General features: G+C 58.4%; 1 protein-coding gene across 1 annotated transcript in view; it reads left to right on the top strand.

Annotated features, from left to right (window-relative positions):
- Positions 1-3,247: 3,247 nt before the first annotated feature.
- TAF4 (TATA-box binding protein associated factor 4) overlaps positions 3,248-20,406 on the top strand; it is an 89,765-nt gene continuing 72,606 nt past the window's right edge. Inside the window, exon 1 of the mRNA XM_024239136.3 lies at positions 3,248-4,660. Coding sequence (XP_024094904.2) covers positions 3,307-4,660 — 1,354 coding nt within the window. The 5' untranslated portion in view covers positions 3,248-3,306. The remainder of the gene's footprint in view (positions 4,661-20,406) is intronic.

Raw genomic sequence — 20,406 nt, 5'->3', positions numbered from 1 at the left:
CCCTTGAGAAATGCATCCCTCTGCATTTACAGAGCAATTAGGTAGCCACAAGTTTCTCCCTGGGATGTGGATTCATTTTTGACCACAGACATCCCCCTGAGTCTGCAAGACTGAGGAATGCTGCCAGCGGGGCTGGTGAAGACACCCCAAAAACATTCAGCTGCTATCTAGCTGCACGCCTTTTTCTTTGCGGAGTGGGTGGGGGCAAGAGGTCTCATTCTGTCGCCCAGCCTGGAGCGCAGTGGCACAATCACAACAGCACGATCACAGCTCACTTGTAGCCTTGAACTCCAGGGCCCAAGTGATCCTTCTGCTCCAATCTCCCAAATAGCTGAGACCACAGGTGCACAACACCACGCTCGGCTAATTAAAAAAACCTGTTTTTAGTAGAGACAGTGTTTTGCTTTGTTGCCCAGGCTGGTCTTGAACTCCTGGGCTCAGGCCATCCTCCTGCCTCAGCCTCCTAAAGCGCTGCAATTATAGGCGTGAGCTGGCGCTGGATTTTTTTAGAAAAACTTTTATGATGAGGGCTGTCAGACAATAAAAGCACAGGTCACACAACAAACACCACAGACCTTTCACACAGCCTGCAGCTTGGAAACCACTGATTCCTTTTATTCTTAGTTTTGTTTTATTCTTAATGTGTCTTAAACTTAATTCAAAACTTGTTTTTATAATTTTTTACATTTAAGTGAGCATGTCTGATGCTCTATTTTATTGAAAAAGACAAGACTCTGCTTAGTAAACTTGGAAGGCCCACTGAGCTGCCAGCCGCCGAGGCCACCTCTTTGCCCACAGCCTGGCAGCAACCATTTTTCCGGGTTGAAACAGTGCTTATGATTGACATTTGCTACAATTCCCCCTTTTCTCTTTTTATGCTGGGTGAGATTTTTCTTTCAAACTACACAAGTCCTAACTGCTTGTGGCAACAACTAAAATCACAGAGATACTAAAATTTGGCCGGAGGTCCCCAGGGTGACTCCCCACCACGTGAACATTAGGAGGGGAAGTCACGTGGTGTCCTCACCTGCCCCGCCCCCGGGAGGCAGTGCTCCTGCAAACCCCAGACATAGAAGAGCTGTCTGGCTGTCTGCGGCTCCCACCTTCCTCAGGGCCTTCTGGTGCACAACACCCTCCTTGCAAGGGAAGCTGGGATAGGTGGGCACAGACCCTCAACTTCTCGCAGTTCCTGCAGCTGCCAGGCTGGACGGTTCCCCAGAAGATCCTGCGAATACGTTGGAATTAAGGACTCCTGGCGGGGCCTTGGAGAAGAGCAGCCACCACTGTGCGTAGATGGCAGGAGACTCATTACAGATCTCAGTGGAGTAGCAGCGGACTTGAAGAGTGGAAGCCTGAGCGTGGGAACCTTCAGTTACCCCAGCCTTTGGGACCCAGGGGCCTTGGAACCTGGTCTGTTTCATGCGAGTCCTGCGTTCTGCTTCTGCCCCGACTCCAGTCTGAGGGGTCTGTGGGTATGGGTTGTGCTGTGAGCCTGGTGCGCCCTACCTTGCAAGTTGTGCATGGGACTGGTTAGCCTGCCTGTGGTTTGACCTACTTTAAAAATGTTCTAATTAGTTGTCAACACTCAAAAATTAAAAATCCCGAGATTTAATCATCACTTTATATTTCTGTTCTTTCTGGAAAACTCAGACCGTCCCCCTACTAAGCTCAAGGTGCCCCGTAGGTGTACCCACAGGGGCCCTCTCCGCCATACTCAGCTTGCTTCATTCATTTCCTTTCCTGCCTTCTGGGAGCCAAAGTTCAGGTACAAAATTCCAGCTGCACGTTTACAGTGATTTCCCCCAAACACTGTTCCCGTATAGGGGAGGCACCTCTCCTAGGCTCCGTCCTCAATGCTCATTGGCTGCTGCTGCTGTCGAGAAACAAGCCTGGGGTGAAGTCCCGTATTCCAGTTATCAGTAAGTCCATTCCTTTGCAAGGCTGCAATTCGAACAGGCACAAGGGTCCAGTTCGGGTCTGCTTTCGAGACTAGCAGTCTCCTTTGTTAAAGCAATTAAAAAAATCATTTTCTATGTCAGCAACGTCATTCATCGTCCCGAGGTCTCTGCTTATTGCGGCGCTGTCTTCAGCTGCAAAGACTGATCCTGGGGCCTCTTGTCCCCAGTGAGGTCCGAGGCAAGGAAGCGTCTCTCTGAAACCTATTCTGGGCTCTTAGGAAGAAATGAGAGAAAGGAAAACCACTAGAAATGTCCAATAACACCATCTTTTGGTTGGAAAATAAAACACGCAGAAAGATGGGACTGGAACTTTTACCGAAGTATTTCTAGACAGAAGGTGCTTGGGAACACTTCAGGTAACTTACTCCCCTCCCCCAGCACAAGGTAAAAAGAAAGCTATTTCCAGACGTGCCGGCTTCAGGCTCGGGAACTTCGTTTGGCGCCTGGCAAGCACCGTGCTCTTACCTACGGGCTTATAAGACACTCCTGTCTCCAAGGCAGCTGGGTGCGGGGACAGTCACCCCGGGGGCGGCTTGGTTTATTGATTAAAAATGGAGGGAAGGGCCAGGGGTGGTCACGATTGGAGGGCGAGAAGAGTCGTGCGCGCAGGACCCCTCCCCACTGCCCGGGACCGGCTGAGCCAGAGGCAGACCCAGCTTCCCCGCGGCAGCTTGGAGGGACCAGGCGCCGGTCTCCGTCCTCAGGGCGCGCTGCGAGAGTCCCGTCCCCGTTCCCGCCCGCCTCCCAGGCCCATCCACTCCGGGGCCTGCGCGCTGCCCGGCCGGCGCCCCGGCATCCCCGCGCGCTGTTCCCCGGGCCTCGGACCGGCCCTGCGCCGCCGCTGCCACCGCGCACGGCGGCCCGCCGGGCGCTCCCGTCGGCGCCGCCGCAGCCATTTTGGAGCGAGAGGAGACAAAGAGCGAGGCCCCGTCGCCGCCCCGCGCCCGCCTCGGCCCGGCCCAGAGCACCTTCCCCGCATCCCGCGCCCCGCCCGGCGGCCTCCGCCCCGTCCGCCACCGCCCCGGCGCCCGCGCCCCTGAGCTCCAGCCCCCGCGCTTCCCGCCGCTGCTATCCCGCCCCGGCCGACCGCCCTCGCCCCGGCCTCTAGCGCTCGCAGCCATTGGCCGCGCCTTTTAAGCGCGCGCCGCAGCCAATCGCCGGGCGCCCGCGGTCTCTGCGCCTGCGCAGTGCCGCCACCCCGCTCCCCCGCCCCCCGGCCGCGCGCCCCCGCCCCCCGCCGGCCGCGCGCCGCCCCCCGCCCGCCCAGCGCCCGCCCCACTCGGAACCTCCTCCTCGCCCAGGCGCGCTCGGCCCGAGCGGCGGCGGCGGCGGCGGCCGAGGAAAAAAGATGGCGGCGGGCTCGGATCTGCTGGACGAGGTCTTCTTCAACAGCGAGGTGGACGAGAAAGTGGTGAGCGACCTGGTGGGCTCGCTCGAGTCGCAGCTGGCGGCCAGCGCGGCCCACCACCACCACCTCGCGCCGCGCACGCCCGAGGTGCGGGCCGCGGCCGCCGGCGCGCTCGGGAACCATGTTGTGAGCGGCAGCCCGGCCGGAGCCGCGGGCGCAGGGCCGGCCGCCCCCGCCGAGGGCGCGCCCGGAGCGGCGCCGGAGCCGCCCCCCGCAGGTAGAGCGCGGCCGGGGGGCGGGGGGCCGCGGCGCCCGGGCCCCCCCTCACCGCGCCGCCCCCTTGTCCCCGCAGGGCCCGCGCCGCCCGCCGCGAAGCTGAGGCCGCCGCCCGAGGGCAGCACGGGGGCCTGCGCCCCGGTGCCCGCCGCCGCCGCCGTCGCCGCGGGGCCCGAGCCCGCCCCCGCCGGCCCCGCCAAGCTCGCCGGCCCCGCCGCGCTGGCCGCCCGCGCCGGCCCCGGCCCCGGGCCCGGCCCCGGCCCCGGCCCCGGCCCTGGCAAGCCCGCCGGCCCCGGCGCCGCGCAAACTTTGAATGGGAGCGCCGCGCTGCTGAACTCGCACCACGCCGCCGCACCTGCTGTCAGCCTGGTCAACAACGGGCCCGCCGCGCTGCTGCCGCTGCCCAAGCCCGCCGCCCCCGGCACTGTCATCCAGACGCCCCCCTTCGTGGGCGCCGCCGCGCCCCCTGCGCCCGCCGCGCCCTCGCCCCCCGCCGCCCCCGCGCCCGCCGCCCCCGCCGCCGCCCCGCCCCCGCCACCCCCCGCGCCCGCCACTCTGGCCCGGCCGCCCGGCCATCCCGCCGGACCCCCGACAGCTGCGCCCGCCGCGCCGCCCCCCGCCGCCGCCCAGAACGGGGGCAGCGCCGGGGCAGCCCCCGCCCCCGCCCCGGCCGCCGGGTGCCCCGCGGGGGTCAGCGGCCAGCCCGGGCCCGGCGCGGCGGCTGCGGCGCCAGCGCCGGGGGTCAAGGCCGAGTCGCCCAAGACGGTGGTGCAGGCGGCGCCCCCGGCGGCGCAGACCCTGGCGGCCAGCGGCCCGGCCAGCACGGCGGCCAGCATGGTCATCGGGCCAACTATGCAAGGGGCGCTGCCCAGCCCGGCCGCCGTCCCGCCGCCCGCCCCCGGGACCCCCACCGGGCTGCCCAAAGGCGCGGCCGGCGCAGTAACCCAGAGCCTGCCCCGGACGCCCACGGCCACCACCAGCGGGATCCGGGCTACTCTGACGCCCACCGTGCTGGCCCCCCGCTTGCCGCAGCCGCCTCAGAACCCGACCAACATCCAGAACTTCCAGCTGCCCCCAGGTGAGTGGCCGCACGGGGCGGGAGGGAAGGGCGGGTCCCAGCAGCGCCAGCTGCCAGTTCCAGGAAGTTCTCCGCTGGTGGAATGCTAAGGTCATCTGTCCCGTAGGCCCGTGGCTGGAGCAGGCCGAGGGGCAGCCTCTACCCAGGTGCGGGGCCAGCCCGGGTGGCTGTCTGCGAGTGAGCCAGAGGGAGTCGGCATAGCCTGCGTCTCTGTCGCTGTCCCTGACGTCCGCGGTGGCTGCCTGTGCCTGAGGCTGGTCTGTTTCGGAGTGGCTCAGCCAGGACTCCTAGTGGAGCGGTCCTTACCTGCTCCCGCCCTGTGCGTCCCTGCCCGGGTTGGAAGGCTCAGCGCAGGGGCTCCCTGGGCCAGGCGATGGGGTCTGCAGAGCTGACGGCAGTACTTGGGGTTGTGAGTGGCAGCAGCTGTTCTCTGCTTAGTTTTGCAGTTAGGCGTGTGGCCTGTGTCCCCACTTAGCTTTTCTGCCCCTTGGTGACCCTGGGCTTGAGCCTCCTCAGTCTCCAGGTGAGGACGGGGGCGCGACGCCCCCTCCTCGAGGCTCGGGAAGTCTGGATGGAAGGCTTGGGCTTCCTTGCTGCCACCAGGCAGGCAGAGATGTCAGGCGCACCCTGCGAGAGTCCTCCCGGCGCGCAGCCTTGCTGAGAGCCACGCTCTGGAGTAGGGTTTCAGCACCGTGTGTCACTGTCTCTTCCAGAGCTGTGTTGGTGCCTAAAGGACGGAGCGCCCAGCTACTCTGGTTGCTGCCCCCTCGGAAGGGCAGTGGGAGGGCGGTGGCAGCAGATGCTCTGGCTCCGTGCAGGGGTCTCGGGGTGATACTGGCTATGCTGCGGATGCCTGGGGCTCAGACACCCCTTCCGCCTGGCAGTTCTCACGCTCCTGTCTAGTCTGCTGTCTCTGCGACTCCTCAGGGCCCCTCCAGTTTGACGGGAAAGATTGCCTGGCCAGCATTGCTGCTTTTGTCTGGGGCTCCCCGTCCCTCCCCAGCCGCCGTGGTGGGTGCTGGGCAGGGGAGCTCCTCCCCGGCCTGTGGTGACGCGTGCCGTGCAGTTGTAGCAGCGCGGTGGCAGCAGTAGTAGGAACTGCAAGGAGAGCGTGGGTCCCTCCTGCACCCCCACTCTGAAGGGAGCTAATTGGTCACTTTGACAGGGTTGCAGCATCTTCAGAAAGTGAAAGGTTTTCTTGTCCAAGTATGTGAGGTTCAGGGCTGGTGGTCAGACTCTGGACAGGGCAGGGAAAGGGAAAGCCTGTCTGGGCGGCTGCTAGGCTGCAGTGCTCCAGGGAGGAAGAGGGCTGTGAAGCCACTTCCCGGGGTTGCTGAGACGCCCTTTACGACAAGCTTTTGGGGTACTGAAGCGTTTGTAGGGGTGTTTTGCCAAAGGCTTGGTTTTGCTGTTGTGTGTAGGTTGACCTTTTAGTAGGAAATGTGGCTGATCTTTAGTAATGTTGTAAAAAGGTGTTTGATGGCTGTGATCTATTATGTAAACTGTCACAATGCTTTATTTATAAAAATGTTTTTCAGCGGTCCCACGTTTTTCAGCTCAGGCCAGGTGCCTGTTGCACCCCTTTGGGTAGGTATTGGACTCTGTCTTGTGGGGCTGGCCAGGTCCTCTTGCTCTTAGCCTCTGCAGAGGTAAAGCCTCATTTCTCTCTTTCTTCTGGGAGGTGGTGGAGGAATACGTGGTTGGAAGAGGGCATCTCTGCTGTATTTATCATGAGTGATCCTGGGACTCACTTCTGTCTTCTGTTTTAAGGTCAGTTTTAGGGTCGGATGTGTTTGATGAAGGGACAACTTGAAAAACTACTGTAGGAGTGTTGCTGTGCGTGATTCCTGTGTGTGAGGACAGAGGAACAGCTCACACAGACATTTGGGTGGCAGTGCTGAGAGTGGTGCTTTCAAGGAGTTGAATGCTACTGTCTAAAAAAATGAGAGATTTACCCCATCTCTTCATGCCCCCCTGCAGTCGATCTACTGATGAGGAATTTTGATTAATTATGTTATTTATTTCAATAATAGCCAAAGCAAAAAAAAAAGAAAGTATCAATAAAACTACCAGTGCCCCGAACCAGAGTACCTTCTTTTAAACAGTACAAGTTAATTTTGTAAATCAAAATGGCAAATTGCAAATACTCTGGTTACTTCCTGTAATTGATTGATCAGAGAATATTAAATTATTCTAGTTGACTCCCTTTTCATTGAAATATTTCATAATAAAAATGTTTAGGACAAAGATGGAAGTAATTTATAAAAATAACTCTTGCTTGGCTAATAATTTATTCTCGTTACAACTCAGTCTTGCAAACTGAGGAGGAGCCGGGAGTATTAGGGGTGGGCAGGGTTCTCAAAGCTGCATGTGGGTGTCAAGTGGAGTAGCAGACGGGTGGCAATTGGATGGGGTGTGAAAGGGCCTGCCTTTCCCAGCCTTCCCTCCGTGGAGGTCTTGAGTGGGAGAAGGGAGGGGACAGAGGTTTCACCCTGAAGTCTTTAAGGCTAAGCCTTAGGCCCAAGTGTTTCAGCCCCACAGTGCACTGAGTATGTTGAATTTGGCTTTAGCTAGCTGTCTTGATATTCTTTGTCAGGACAGTGTTGTAAAGACAGTTATGTTAATGTAATTGTAATTTGCTGGTTTGAGGTGCCAGAGTTTAAATTTTATTCACTGAGGAAAAATGAGAAAACTCCGTTTTTAGTGAGATTGTTGCAGATGACACAGTTGTCCCAAGATCACGGAAAAGCACTAGTTATGTACAGCTTAGGTTAGTCATAACGTCATAGTCAGGTTGTGATTACAGCTGAAAGAAGAAAAAAGTGATCTGACACCCACATTAGCATGTTGGTAAATTGTTGAGAGATCTTTTCAGATCAGTGTAAGGTAAAGAAGCTCATTTCTAAAGGCCTGGCAAATTCGCATTTTCTTCAGTGTATCTTGGTCTATTGTGCTTTCATGCAGAATTTACTCTCCTGTTGCTCTAAGATTTGGCCCAAGTGTAGATTCCCATTCCAGGACAGAAAAGCACTTTCTCACCATGGGCCTCGATCCCTTGGCCTAGGGAGCGTGTGCTTGCTGCGTGTTTTAGGATGAGTACTCCCAGGTGAATGTGTGTCTGCGGGTGCTGTCTGGAGCATTGGTTCCCGTCTGTGGGGAAAGGGCGAAAAAGTCCACTAGCCCTTAATTGCGCTGTTGGGACACGGGTTGGGTTTGGCGCGTCCAGGCCCATGCTGGGTGGCGGCATGCAGAGGCCCACCCCTGAGGTTGCAGGAACTGTGAGTTCCGGTGGCCAGTGGTGGCAGCCAGTGCTCTGGCACAAGGGACATTCCTAGAAGTTTAGATTTTGTGACTTGAGGGCCCTGTTGCCATTTGACCTGGGAGGAATATGTTGTTCCTCGGAGCCTCGGCTTACCCAGCTGTAAAGTGGGGTTGCCTGTTTGGTGAAGAATGTGAATTCTGTCAGGTTGGGCCAGATAACACAGCTGTCAGGTGGCACTCACTATTCCAAACTCTCCCAGTTCCCCTCATTTTTCACTGATTTTCACACATTAATCCAGACTGGATGTTTTCTCAGTGACCGAGGTGTTTGGTGTGGCAGCTGACTGGCTCTGTCAATGGGGAAGTTACTGAGGTCTCAGGTGGGTCACCCTGGGGCAGCGGTTGCCAACATAGGGGAGGGTTGCAGTGGCCTTTGGAGGCCTGGACCTGGGTGGAGGGCTCACTTTAGGCTAGAGGCCTTAATCAGGCGTTTCTTTTGACACACTCAGGTAGGAGTGACATTTGAAAAGAACAAAGAAAAAGAACTTTTGGGGAGCTGTGTAAAGACAGCCCTGGACAGCTCTGCCTAGCATAGGGCAGGGGCGCTGCTCTGGGCCTTCCCTTCCTCCCTGCCCCGCTGCTGGGGTCGTCACCGTCGGTTGGGATGGAGCTCACCTGCCTTTGGTGTCTCAGAGCTGGTGACCCTCATGGGTTAGTGGCAGCCAGGACTCGGGGTCCTGTGACACTCTTAGGAGCCTCTCTCCTCACTGCTTACTGTACCCGAGCACTGCATTCACGGCAGAGGTCTGTGAGTTTGAACAGAGGATGACGTTTGAAGTTCGTTACAGTTGCCCTGTTTCTTAGGGCCTGCGAGAAGCTTTGTAGGAGAGAGTGTCCCGCTTGCTTCCGTGGCAAATGGACCTGAGGCAGGCCCTGAGCACCTGGGAAGCTGGCCTTCTCCCAGGGCAGAGAGCAGAGCCACCCTGGCTCCCAGGACTGCCCCCGGGCTCCCCGGTGTGCTGTGGAAGTTGCCCCTTAGACATCAGCACAGGGTGGCCAGGAGGCGGCGTCTGGTCAGAGCAGCACAGATCGGGCTCAGCAGAACAGAGTGGTGGGTGTGTCTGCTTCCTGAAATCAGAGTGGAATCGAGATAGTTCCTGTTCTGCCTCCAAAGCCTTTTCTACCGTATAATGTGAGTTTTCTTCCACTTAAGTGATAAATTTGAAGAAAGCTTTTATAAATTGTTGGTTATATGTGTGTTGATCAAAGCATAATTAGCAGCTGTGTTTGAGGATCTTGAAGCAGAGGTGTAACAGGGCTCTGGAGAAGCTTGCCTGAGATTTGGGGTAATTTGCAGTGTTCTCGAAGTGCTTTGCTTTTCTTCTTCGTGGTGCTCAGTAGGAACCTCCAAGCCCTCGATCATCCAGGAAACAGTTGCTGTTTAGGGTGTTCACCTGTGGCGCCCGGCTCAGACAGCGTGTTGGTGGCCTTTACTTAATCAGGCCTTTGATAGCAATAAAGCAGTTAAATAAAGGGGGGCTTTTTGCTGCAGGCCCTTCTGTGCCGAGTGCTGTGCACCTGGGCTTCCTGGACGCTTCTGCTTCCAGGTGGGCCTGCGGTTGCTATGGCATTGTGGTGTTGTCAGCTGCAAACATGTACACAGCTGTTCTCTCCAATTCTTGCTTGGAATAGTGAAGTAGAATAAGTGCTGTCAAGTTATGCTTGAAAATGGGGTGTTTAATTTTTCCATGGTTGGACCATGAAAGTTTTGAGTGAAAACTTTTGATTTTTATACATCTCAAATAAAGGTTTGCACCAAAGATGTACAGCTTTCAAAAAACAAGGAGATACATGTTGTCCACCATGAGGTCCCTCTCCCATTTGAGAAGGTACCTGGTGTCCCCTGTTGGTCAGTCCGCGGTGGTCCCAGGCTCTTTTCCAGGCCTGCCTTCTGCCTGGAGCAGGCCATGCTGCTGTGTGCAGGATGAGGTAGTGAAGTGCCCCCAGCTTCTCCCGCCGTGGGTGTCATGTTGTGGAGCGGAAGTTGTCGTTGGGAGCCGCGTGTGAGGACAGGAGAAGTTGTCTGTTGGGGACTGTGTTTGGGGACTGGAGAAGTTGGCCCCCCGAGCCCCATTGTATGTGGCCTTGTGTGTAGACCTGTGTCCGTCCTTCCTGAGGTCTTGATGGGCCCTTTCTGTCCCTCACTGGGCATCACTGGAAAGCACCAATGTGAGGAAGACACACGTGGCATCTTGATCTCGAAGTTGTGAGAGGAGCGTGGCCAGGTAGGGTGGTGTTGGGGCACATGGATCTTGGAGGGACCATTTCCGAATGGTCAGGAAACCCCAGAAACAGTTTTTTATGTCTATCAAATTTGACATTAGGTTTTAGAATGAGGGCCCTGTGGCTCCCAAGGGAATTGTTTCGGGGTTGGGGTCAGAGGTCTGAGTGGACAGTGCATGGACAAGGCAGGACACTAGGAGCCAGGGAGCTGAGCCCTTCTCTGGGCGCTGGGTGTGGCCAGAGCACACCCGGGGCAGAGGCTTTGTGGGTCAGCTGGTCCGCTGTGGGCTGCAGACACTGTGGGCGGAGGTGCTACAGGTGGCAAGGCGGGCACCTTGTTCCACGGGGTCGGGGGACACAGCCTTTCATTTTCTGACTTTGCACTGAAGTATGTGGGACAACGACCTGTGAAAGTTTTTAAAAGCAGTTCTGTGTCTTCTGTGGACGAGCGTGGTCTCCGTGGTGTTCATAGGAGCCACGCACGGTGCTCAGAGCATGGCCAGAATGCACAGGCCTGCCTTGCTTTGGAGCTTTGCAGAAGGTTACGAATGTCAGTGTCAGAAGCATCATGACAGGAACGAGGGGTGACACGGGAAGCAGGCTCGATTGGCTTTTTTATGTAACTGTAAGTGTAAAAAAATTACTAGTTACATCAACATGATTTTTCTGATTATAAAATTAGTTTTTATTCGTTATAGGAAGTTTGGGAAGTAAACTGTGAAGAAGAAAATATGGTCACTTGTAACGTCACCTGGCCCAGACTACTAAAATTTTGGGGTGTCTCACTTCAGCTTGTGTCCGGTGCAGATCTGTTTCTGTGTTTTTCTGTAATTACAGTTCTCCTGTGACCCAAGTCTGTGCTTTGCCTTGTCCTGTGTCTGGTGCACTTTCCCTTGGCCCTCGGTGGTCTCAGGCTCCAGCATTTGGTAACAGCCCCTGCGCCAGGGTGCTGTGCTGACGGTGACAAGTGGCCCCCGTAGGTGAATGCCTTTATGTCTAACTGTGTGTGTTTCTGGTGGGTTGAGCATTTTCAAGGCTTTGATCCATATCATCTTCCACCAGATTACACTTTTAAAACCATTGCCAGAATACGACTTTTGGAAATGGGTACCATTCTAAAGGAAGAAAATCTTGTCTAGTTTTAAGTTGCATTTCTTTGAGTGAAATTAGACCTCGTTCATGCGGATGTTGGCTATTTATTCTCGCCAACCGTGCCTATTTGTATAAGCGCGTTCTTGTTTTTTCTTTTTTTCTGAGACAGAGTCTCACTCCATCACCCAGGCTGGAGTGCAGTGGTGCAATCTCAGCTCACTGCAACCTCCGCCTCCCGGGATCAGGTGATTCTCCTGCCTCAGCCTCCCGAGCATCTGGGAATACAGGCATGTACCACCACACCCAGCTAATTGTTGTATTTTTAGTAGAGACGGGGTTTCACTGTGTTGGCCAGGTTGGTCTCTAACTCCTGACCTCAAGTGCTCCGCCTGCCTCGGCCTCCCAAAGTGCTGGGATTATAGGTGTGAGCCACCGCGCCCGGCCTATGGTGGGATTACAGGTGTGAGCCACCGCGCCTGGCCTGCATGAGAGCGTTCTGAGGGTGTATACTGGGCCACGGTGGAAGGCTGATGAGGGTACCAGGGTTCAGCTGTGGGGGGTCCCAGGCTGGCAGCCCCTGCATTCATGGTGTGTCCATTGTGGGGGCCAGGCAGTTAACAGGCAAACAGATCAGCAGGTCTGTCTGATTGTGATTAGCACCCTTGGGTGAGAGGGGACTGCTGGGCAGGGCAGTCAGGGAAGGCTTTCCCAGGAGGCTGAGGGATGAGAAAGGGGTCAGCCACATGCAGCTGGGACCTGTATCCAGGCCGAGGAAAGAGCAGATGCAGGGGTCCCCCGTGCAGATTGTAGGGCTGCCCTCTGTTAGTGTGAATTGGTATTGTAGGGCTGCCTGTACACAGTGTGAATTGATTGTATCACAGGGCTGCCCCCAGGCAGTGTGAATTGATTGTATTGCAGGGCTGCCTGCACCCAGTGTGAATTGATTATATCACAGGACTGCACAGTGTGAATTGATTGTCTTGCAGGACTGCCCGCAGGCAGTGTGAATTGATGGTATCACAGGGCTGCACACAGGAATTGATTGTATTGCAGGGCTGCCCCCAGGCACTGTGAATTGATCATATTGCAGGGCTGCCCCCAGGCAGTGTGAAGTAATTCCAAGTGCCTCAGTGGCTGGAAGCCATTGAGGGTTTGAAGCCAGATAGGGCATAATTTAAAGTTGTATGTTGAGGTCACTTTTGCATCTGAGTTGTGGAACGTGGGAGTGGTTGTGGCAGGGGCCCAGGGCGGATGGTGGGGCTTAGGGAGGTGTGAATGGGCTGGAGGGAGGGGTGAGGACAAAGGTTCTTGTGGAATGAGATTGAGGTGGGCAGGCGGGGTGAGAGGGAACGTCAGTGGTGGTTGGTGGGAGGCAGGAGCTCAGGGGAGCAGCTGGCACAGGCCAGGGTCTGGGAGTCATGGTGTTGCTGGCTCTGACGGCCACGACGGTGTTATGAGCCTGTAGAGTAGACTAGAAGAGCCGTAGGAGGCTGTCCTGCAGGTGCCGGCACCTCCAAGGCTGGGCCAGCTTGGGAGCCAGGGAGGAGTGCTGGGAGAGGTGGGCATTCATAGGGCGCATCTGGCCAGCAGTGCTGGGAGTGGGATGGTGAGGGTGGACACCTGGGTGCAGGAGCCTGGTGGAGGAGGTTGCAGGAGGGGTGGCCCAGAGCAAAGAGCTGTCAGCTCTTGGGGCAGAAGGACGTGGTGTGGCCGTTGCTGAGAGCCTTGTGTGGTGGAGTAGCGTTTGTTGCAAGGTTGGCGTCTCTCCTGGCCTCCAGCGCAGTGATGGTGGAGGTAGCATGGCTGTGATGGAGGCTGCTTTGCTCTTGCGCGTGCAGTCCTCGCCTTCCTGCCACAGGTTGGCGTGCACAGATTCACAGATCTGTAGATCTCTAGAGCCAGAAAGTCCTGGAAGAGAGTCCCCCTCCACAAAGATGCTGAGGCTCACAGAGGTGACCGGCTTCTCCAAAACCCCATGGCCACTTAACGGAGGCTGCATGCCACAAGGCACCTGTCACTCCTTCAGGCCTCCTCCTTCATGCTTGTGCTGCTGAGAGAGACTGGAAATGGTTCAGCTTGGAGCAAACTTATGGACTTAAAACCCCTAAAGCACGCGGGCTTTCAAAGAGCAAATCCACAGAATGGAATGTCCTGAGTGCATGGTGAGGGGCTGTTGCACTGGGGTGGGTCTGTGTGGCGCGTGGCCTCACCCGATGATCCTACTGTGTCCTGTGGGCCCTCCAGTGCTTGGGCTCCCCCCAGCTGGTGGCTGTCTGCTAGGTCTGAGCCACCTCATCTGCCTGGGGAGGCCCATTTCTGTCAGTCCCTGCAGTCCTGTGGCTGCAAGGGCGTCAAGTGGCCAAGAGGCACTCCTGGTCTTAAGGCCCTTGCTCAGAAGTGACGCAGGCCTCTCCCTAGTTCCAGCCGAGAAGACTTGGTCATTGGCCGTGTCCATCTGCACAGAGTGCTGGGTGGTTTAGCTTGTGCCTGGGGGCAGGGTGGGATACAGGTGGACAGCCAGTAGGCCTCAGACCGTGCATGGCCTTGGTGGGCCAGGGGGATGAGTTTGGTTGGTTGGTCAACAAACGTGCACTCGGCAGTGAGCTCAGGTGAGACCTTGTGGATCTGGCAGCTTGCTGACGGAGTTGCTTGGGGAGTGCTGCAGGTTGGCGTGGACGGGCGGAGGCGAGGTTCACGGATGCAGCTTCTCAGCATAAACGTCACTTGCGGCTCTCTTCTCCAGAGTACCTTCTCAAGGTGGGCGTCTTCTCTGTTCAGATGTGGGTGCCCCAGCATTTCCCTGCTGCTCCTGCCTGACCAGGCACTTAATGGAGCCGCTTAGTGATGGATCCAGAGCAGCAGAGAGCTGGGCCGGGAGCTCATCAGAGGGCAGTGCAAGGGCGGTCCTGGTCCTCCGGCTCGGCGGCCTCATGGGCTCCTGGCTTCAGGACGGTGCTTGCACTCAGGGCCACTGTGGCTCTCCATTCACCCCACCATCGATCAGATGCAGAGCTCTGAGAGTTTGGAAAGCACGGACTGGGTGTCTTGGAGGCTGTGATTCTGGACGGGTGATAGGGCCGCCCTCTTCCACTTCCGGGTGCTCTGTGGGCCAGACGCAGCTCTGCCTGGGCCCGAAGGCTGGGCTTGGGGATGGCATCACCTCAGTGCCTTGGAGGTTGTGGGCGTGCCACCAGAGTTCCTGTGTGGGAAGGGCTGCCACCTGCCTTGGGCCACACAGTTCCAGCCCTGGAGACCTGGTGTTGTGGGGGGTGGCGGAAGGGACCTGATGTCATGGGGTGTGGTGCAAAGGAATTGGCATTTTGTTGGGTGGTGTGAGGGACCTGATGGTACGAGTGGCGGCGTGAGGGACCTGGTGGTGTGGGGAGTGGTGTGAGGGACCTGCGGTGTGGGGGATGGCACGAGGGACCTGGTGGTGTGGGGGATGGCCTGAGGGACCTGGGATGCGGGGGATGACCTGAGGGACCTGGTGGTGTGGGGAGTGGTGTGAGGGACCTGGGATGTGGGGGATGGCCTGAGGGACCTGGGATGCGGGGGATGACCTGAGGGACCTGGTGGTGTGGGGAGTGGTGTGAGGGACCTGGTGGTGTGGGGGTGGGGTGGTGTGAGGGACCTGGTGTTTTTGGGGCGGCTTGAGGGACCCGGGGTGTGGGGTGTGCGGGGCGGTGTGAGGGACCTGGTGGTGTGGGGGGCGGCGCGAGGGACCTGAGGTGTGGGGGGTGGTGCGAGGCACCTGGAGCGTGAGCCTGCAGTTCACAGAGGGAGGCATTGTGGGAACGGTGGTGTTCAAGCCATGGGACACTTGCCCATCTGTTGTGGGGGAGGTGACAAGATACCAGCCCAGACACCTGGGCGGGGACATTCTAGTGGTGCAGGGGAGGCAGTGACCCACAGGGCACACACGGGCTGGGGCTGGGGTGTGGAGCTGGTGCGGGGCAGGGCACCCTGGGGTTTGTCTATCTCAGCCGACTGGAGGCGGCTGGTCCCAGATGGCACTGCTGGGGGTCAGGTTCAGGAGGAGATGGAGAAGTAGGTCACTGACTGTGGTGAGGGGGTCAAAGGACAGTTTCTTTATTTTTTCTTGTTTGTTTTTTAAGGAGAGATCTTGGAGCCACGCTCAATAGTGGAAACAAAGTGCGCCCCATTTGGATTTGTGCTTCGGGTCAGTGCGAGTTAGGCTGGATGAGGATGGGTGGGGCGGGAGGTTGAGGTTGAGCCTTTGACGTGCTTCATGTCAGCCACTTCATCCAGGCCACTGTCATTTAGCCTGCACCCCGCTACTGCACCCCACTTGGAGCTGGTTGGCCTGGGCACGTCTGCAGTGCTCGGTGGCCATGCTGTGCTGCGGGGATGCAGGGAGTCCACGGTGCAGGACGCAGAAGGGGAAGGTGGCCTTCCTGTCATCTCTCTTCCTTGTGGTTGTGGAGGTGACGTGGCCCTGCAGGGGGTTGGTTGTGTGTCTGCAGGCCCTAGAGCCTGGTGGGAGGCGGCAACCTTGGTTTGTCTAGGAAGGGGTGGCAGATGTCCAGAATGGAGCGTGTCCTGTGGGTGCAGGTTCCTCACGGGTGGATCTGTCTGTCATCACTGCATCCCTGCTGCCCGGGACGCCCCTGAGGTACTGATGGCCTGGCCAGTGACAGCTGAAGGAGGCTTGGCAGGGGCAGCGTTGAGGGCCACAGGCCACCTGCCATGAGGTTCTGAAGTGGTGCCATGGCAGGGGCCAGGCCCCTCAGAGGAGGGACTGTGGGGACTGAGGGACTGTCCCGATGGCTGTGGGGGTCACTGAGCGGATGGGGAGGGAGGGTGGCCTCTGTGGATCAGGGCTCTGGTGGTGGGAAAACAGGCCTGGGACAGGCCCAGCCCTGTGTCCTATGGCAGTGAGAGGGGTGGGAGTGAGCGGCGGATGGGACTCATGCTGCAGGCCTGAGATGACAAAGTTCCCTCTGCACGTGCAGCCTGGGGAGGGCAGTCCCAGGGCCCTGTGGGGAGGGAGCATTGCTGGCTGGCTCCCTGCCTGACAGGAGTATCCTGTGAGAGGAGGCCTGAGAGTAGCCAGGCCGGGCGGTGACGCCCTGCGACTGCTTCGGGCACAGTGGGCCCAGAACCCCCGGTGTCCCACGTCAAGAGCTGAGCACCCTGGGTGTCTGGTCAGTGGGCAGGAAGGGGCCTCTGTGACTGGCTGGGGCACAGGCCTGGGCCTCGCTGGAACCCTCCCAAGGCTGCCGGTCCCACAGGGGACTTGGTCTCTTCTTGCTCCTCAGCCCCAGCGCCCGCGGGGTGGCCCTGCCCCCTGCCTTCTCCTTGACACTGGAGGCCATGGGCTGAGGTTCATTTTGGACGTGATTTCCATGGTGATTTCCTCCCTTTCTGAACCTCCTTGTAACTTTTCGAGAGTGTGCTGTTGACTTCAGATGCTTCCCCTGTGAGGGGTGAAAATATTTTCTTCCCAGCTCTGAGCTGTTCTGTGGGAGGGGCCCTGCCTGGGGTCTCCACTGATTCCCCAGTGCCCAGGGCAGTGTGGGTAGTGGCAGAAAGGGGCCTTGCTGGGTGGGTGCAGGAGGAAGCAGTGCTGGGCATGCCTTGTTCTGGGGGGCCAGGTGTGGGGATTCTGATCTCTTGGGGCCAATGTGTGTGTGTTTCCTCGGCAGAGGTCCTTTCTGCCGTGACTTCTTCCTTCTGCCTGGAGCCTGGCAGGTGGCTCTGGGTGATGCCTAGACGGCCCGTCCTATCAGCAGCAGGGGTGTGCCCTCCCGGGCGGGCCTCTGCTGTTCCTGAGCCCCGTGGCTCTCATGGAGCCTGCACTGGGTTTATTGAACTCTCTTGTCCTTCTCTTCTCTTTTTATTGGGGCTTTGACCATTTAAATTCCTTTACTCTTGTTTTGGTGGGTCTTGCTGGGGAGGGGTGGGGGAGAGAGGAGACTGTACTGCCGGCACCCAGGGCTGCTCTCAGCGGGTGGGGGCACCTGTCTGGAATCTCCACGTACAAGCACAAGCAGGCATTGTGGCGTTTTGGGAAGAGTCGTCAGAAGTTGCCTCCTATGGGGCAGAGGTGCCAGGAGGAGACTCCTGCCGTGCCCAGGTCCAGACTGGCAGGAGAAGGGAGCGGTGAGGGATGGGACATGGAGTGGTCCATGGGGAGCAGAGCCAGGCCGGGACCCTGGAGTGGAGGATGATGAGAGGCCGAGGACAGGTCATGCGGGGGACGAGCCCTTCCTTCTGCTGCTGTGCCCTGGTCGCTGCTGTGCAGAACCCTCTGGTCTGCAGTGTCTTCCTGGGGCTCTGGGTGTTACCTGTTTTGACTGTTGTGGCCTCATCTTATGGAAGGTTGTAGAAAAACAGTTTGTCAGGTGTCCTCCGTGAGTACTTACGACTCCAGCGTGTGACAGTAGGTGTTGGGTGAAGATGGGGTGAGCGGGTGAGGCTGACTCCCTGTATTGGGGATGGGCTGCTCCGTGGGGCTGCTGTGTGCTCCGTGACAGGTTGGGTTTCTGCAGCAGGTCTGAAGCAGTCACTTTGCTCCAAGCATCTTGAGTGCCATCGTCTCTGGCACTGTGTTTAGTCTTTGTGATGATGGTGTTGCGAAACCTGCCTAGGGACGAGGACACTGAGGCTCGCATTTCTATGAACTACTCAAGGCCACGTGGCTGGTGGGGCCTGGGGCTAGAGACCCGGGCTCTGGAACCTCTGCCCTGGCCCTGCCTCCCTCTGGAGTGACCCTGGTGGCAGCTGTGGACTGCTGGGGAGTTGGGAGTTGGGCTGGGGTGCATGGTGGACGAGGGGCAGGGTGTGGGGCTGGGGCAGGCAGGGATCTGGGCTGTGGTGCTTCTCTGCAGGTGTGAGTATGGGTGTGACTCAGGCAGATGAGACCCAGGACGATGCGGAGAGCAGGGCCTTCCTCTGCAGGCAGTGGGGACCCCTGAAGGCTGTGGAGTGGAAGAGCCAGAAGGTCTGGCCTGGGTTCTACACGTTGGTCCTGATGACACACTGGAGACAGAATCAGAAACAGGGTGGTGATCACTGAGCAGGGGACGCAGAAGTGGGCCTGTGTGTCGTGGCTACCGGGTGCTGGCTGGTGCCAGGCACTGTGTGCGCCTCCCATGCTCACCACTGCCCTACAGGGCAGACGTTTGGGGTCCACTTCCTGGACAGGTCCCAGACACTCGCACAGAAGCTCAGCCCGGGAACCCCGCTCGCAGGGTCTCGGCACGTCCTGATGGTGGGGATAGTGGGGGCAGATGTGGAAGGCGGGTGTGGGCACTGCTGCACCTGGAGAACCAGCAGCCATGATGGGGCTGGTGGATGGTGCCCAGTGGAGGCACAGTGCAGATGCTGCAGCTTGGAGTTTGGGGACGGAGCCTGGTGACCGAGGTGGTCATGCGGGGAGAGGACTAGGGGAGGGAGGACGGAGCCTGGTGACCAAGGTGGGCATGCGAGGAGAAGGCCGGGGGGGGACAGCGCCCAGTGATCAAGGTGGGCATGCGGGGAGAGGGCCCGGGGGGGCGGAGCCCGGTGACCGAGGTGGGCATGTGAGGAGAGGGCCGGGGTGGGGGTATACGGAGCTGGGGGTGTACGGAGCCTGGTGACCAAGGTGGGCATGCGGGGAGAGGGCCAGGGGGGCAGGGAGCCCAGGGACTGAGGTGGGCACGCCAGGAGAGGGCCCTGGGGGGATGGAGCCTGGTCGCAAGGTGGGCATACAGGGAGAGGGCCTGTGGGGATGGAGCCTGGTGACGGAGGTGGGCACGTGGGGAGACGATCCTGCTTAACGGAGGTGTGGCCCCGCATGAGGACCCTGAAAGTGCAGTGGGTTTGTGTTGCATGAGAGTGGGGGCACCTCTGTTAGGGGAAGAGCAGGGCCCACCCCGGGGACAGGAGGGAGGGGCTAGCTAGGACCTGCTGGCCAGCTGGAGTCAGGGAGATTCCAGCCAGGCCCTGCAGGTGGCCGTGTCTGTGGTTGTCCTCACTGCTCTGCACTCGGGATGCCCAGCTGAGCAAATCACTTGACAACTCCCATCCTTTCTTAGCTGTGTCCAGGAGGAGCTAGTACAGGGCTGGGCTGCCTCTTGGTTTTTAGAAAAGCATTTGTGGTAGAATGGAATCCCCAGAGGCAGCCCCCTTTCTCATCTGGGACTTGGGCAGGCATGCGCCAGCCTGCCCTGTGTGGAAGGGTGCTAGGTATGTCGCAGCCACAGGGAATTGACTCGGCATTGAGCCCCAGGGCTTCAGGGGATTTTCAGAGGTGACTTCGAGACTTGATTTCTTCCACACACCCCTCCCCGTATTGTGGCTCTGGGTGGGGGACCAGGCATCTTGTTGAGGGGGTGGTCCAGTGAGGGCGTGGGTGCTGGGGAGCTAGGTCTGGGATGGCCCTGATGTGGGGCGGTCCCGGGGCAGGGTCGTCGGTGTCAGGCAGCGCCCGTGTTTGAACATCTTGGCGAGGAATCCCGGGTGCCGGTGTTTATAAAAATAGACCTGCGGCTTCCGTGGCTGTGTCATTTTTGGTTTGATTGACATTTGATAGCGTGCGTTTGTATTCTGCCGTGTTCCTGTGGTGGGAGCCAGGGGCAACTCTTCTCATGGCAAAGCCTGGTTGGTGCCGAAGCACGTTGCATCACCTGGGCTTGACGGTGCACTCTGCACTCACGGCAGAGGCAGAGGCTGCAGCATTTTCTGCCACCGTTTCCATCTCTTTATGCCAGCTATTTCCAGTGCGATGGTGCCTCTAGCACTGTCCTGAGCGTGGCCTGTTGTGCATGTGATGGGGTCCTCACTGGCCTGTGGACTTACTCTTCTCAGCGCCCCTTTCCTGTGCGGGGCTGGGGAGGGTCTCGCTGTAGAGGGAAGAGGGTAGAGCAGGTGCCCTGAGACTGTGTGATCTCTTCCTTCTAAAGGAGCTCATGAATATCCATCAGCTTTAAGGGAAGTCCATACTCTGAGTGCCTTCTTAACCAGACCTCAGTGTGACTCTCGGAAAAAAAGAGTGTTTCTAGAAGGTCAGTGTTTCAGGGGTGTCAGTGCAGGCTGGTGGTGTGGCCTCTCGGGGTAAACAGGGAGCCTGGTCAGCTTTGGGATTGCAGTGGTGGCTACCGTAGCCC

The sequence above is a fragment of the Pongo abelii genome, chromosome 21, assembly GCF_028885655.2.
Source record: "Pongo abelii isolate AG06213 chromosome 21, NHGRI_mPonAbe1-v2.0_pri, whole genome shotgun sequence".
NCBI classification, from domain to species: Eukaryota; Metazoa; Chordata; class Mammalia; order Primates; family Hominidae; genus Pongo; species Pongo abelii.
The sequence above is the reverse complement of the archived record's forward strand: the minus strand, read 5'-3'. Positions and strand labels throughout refer to the sequence as shown.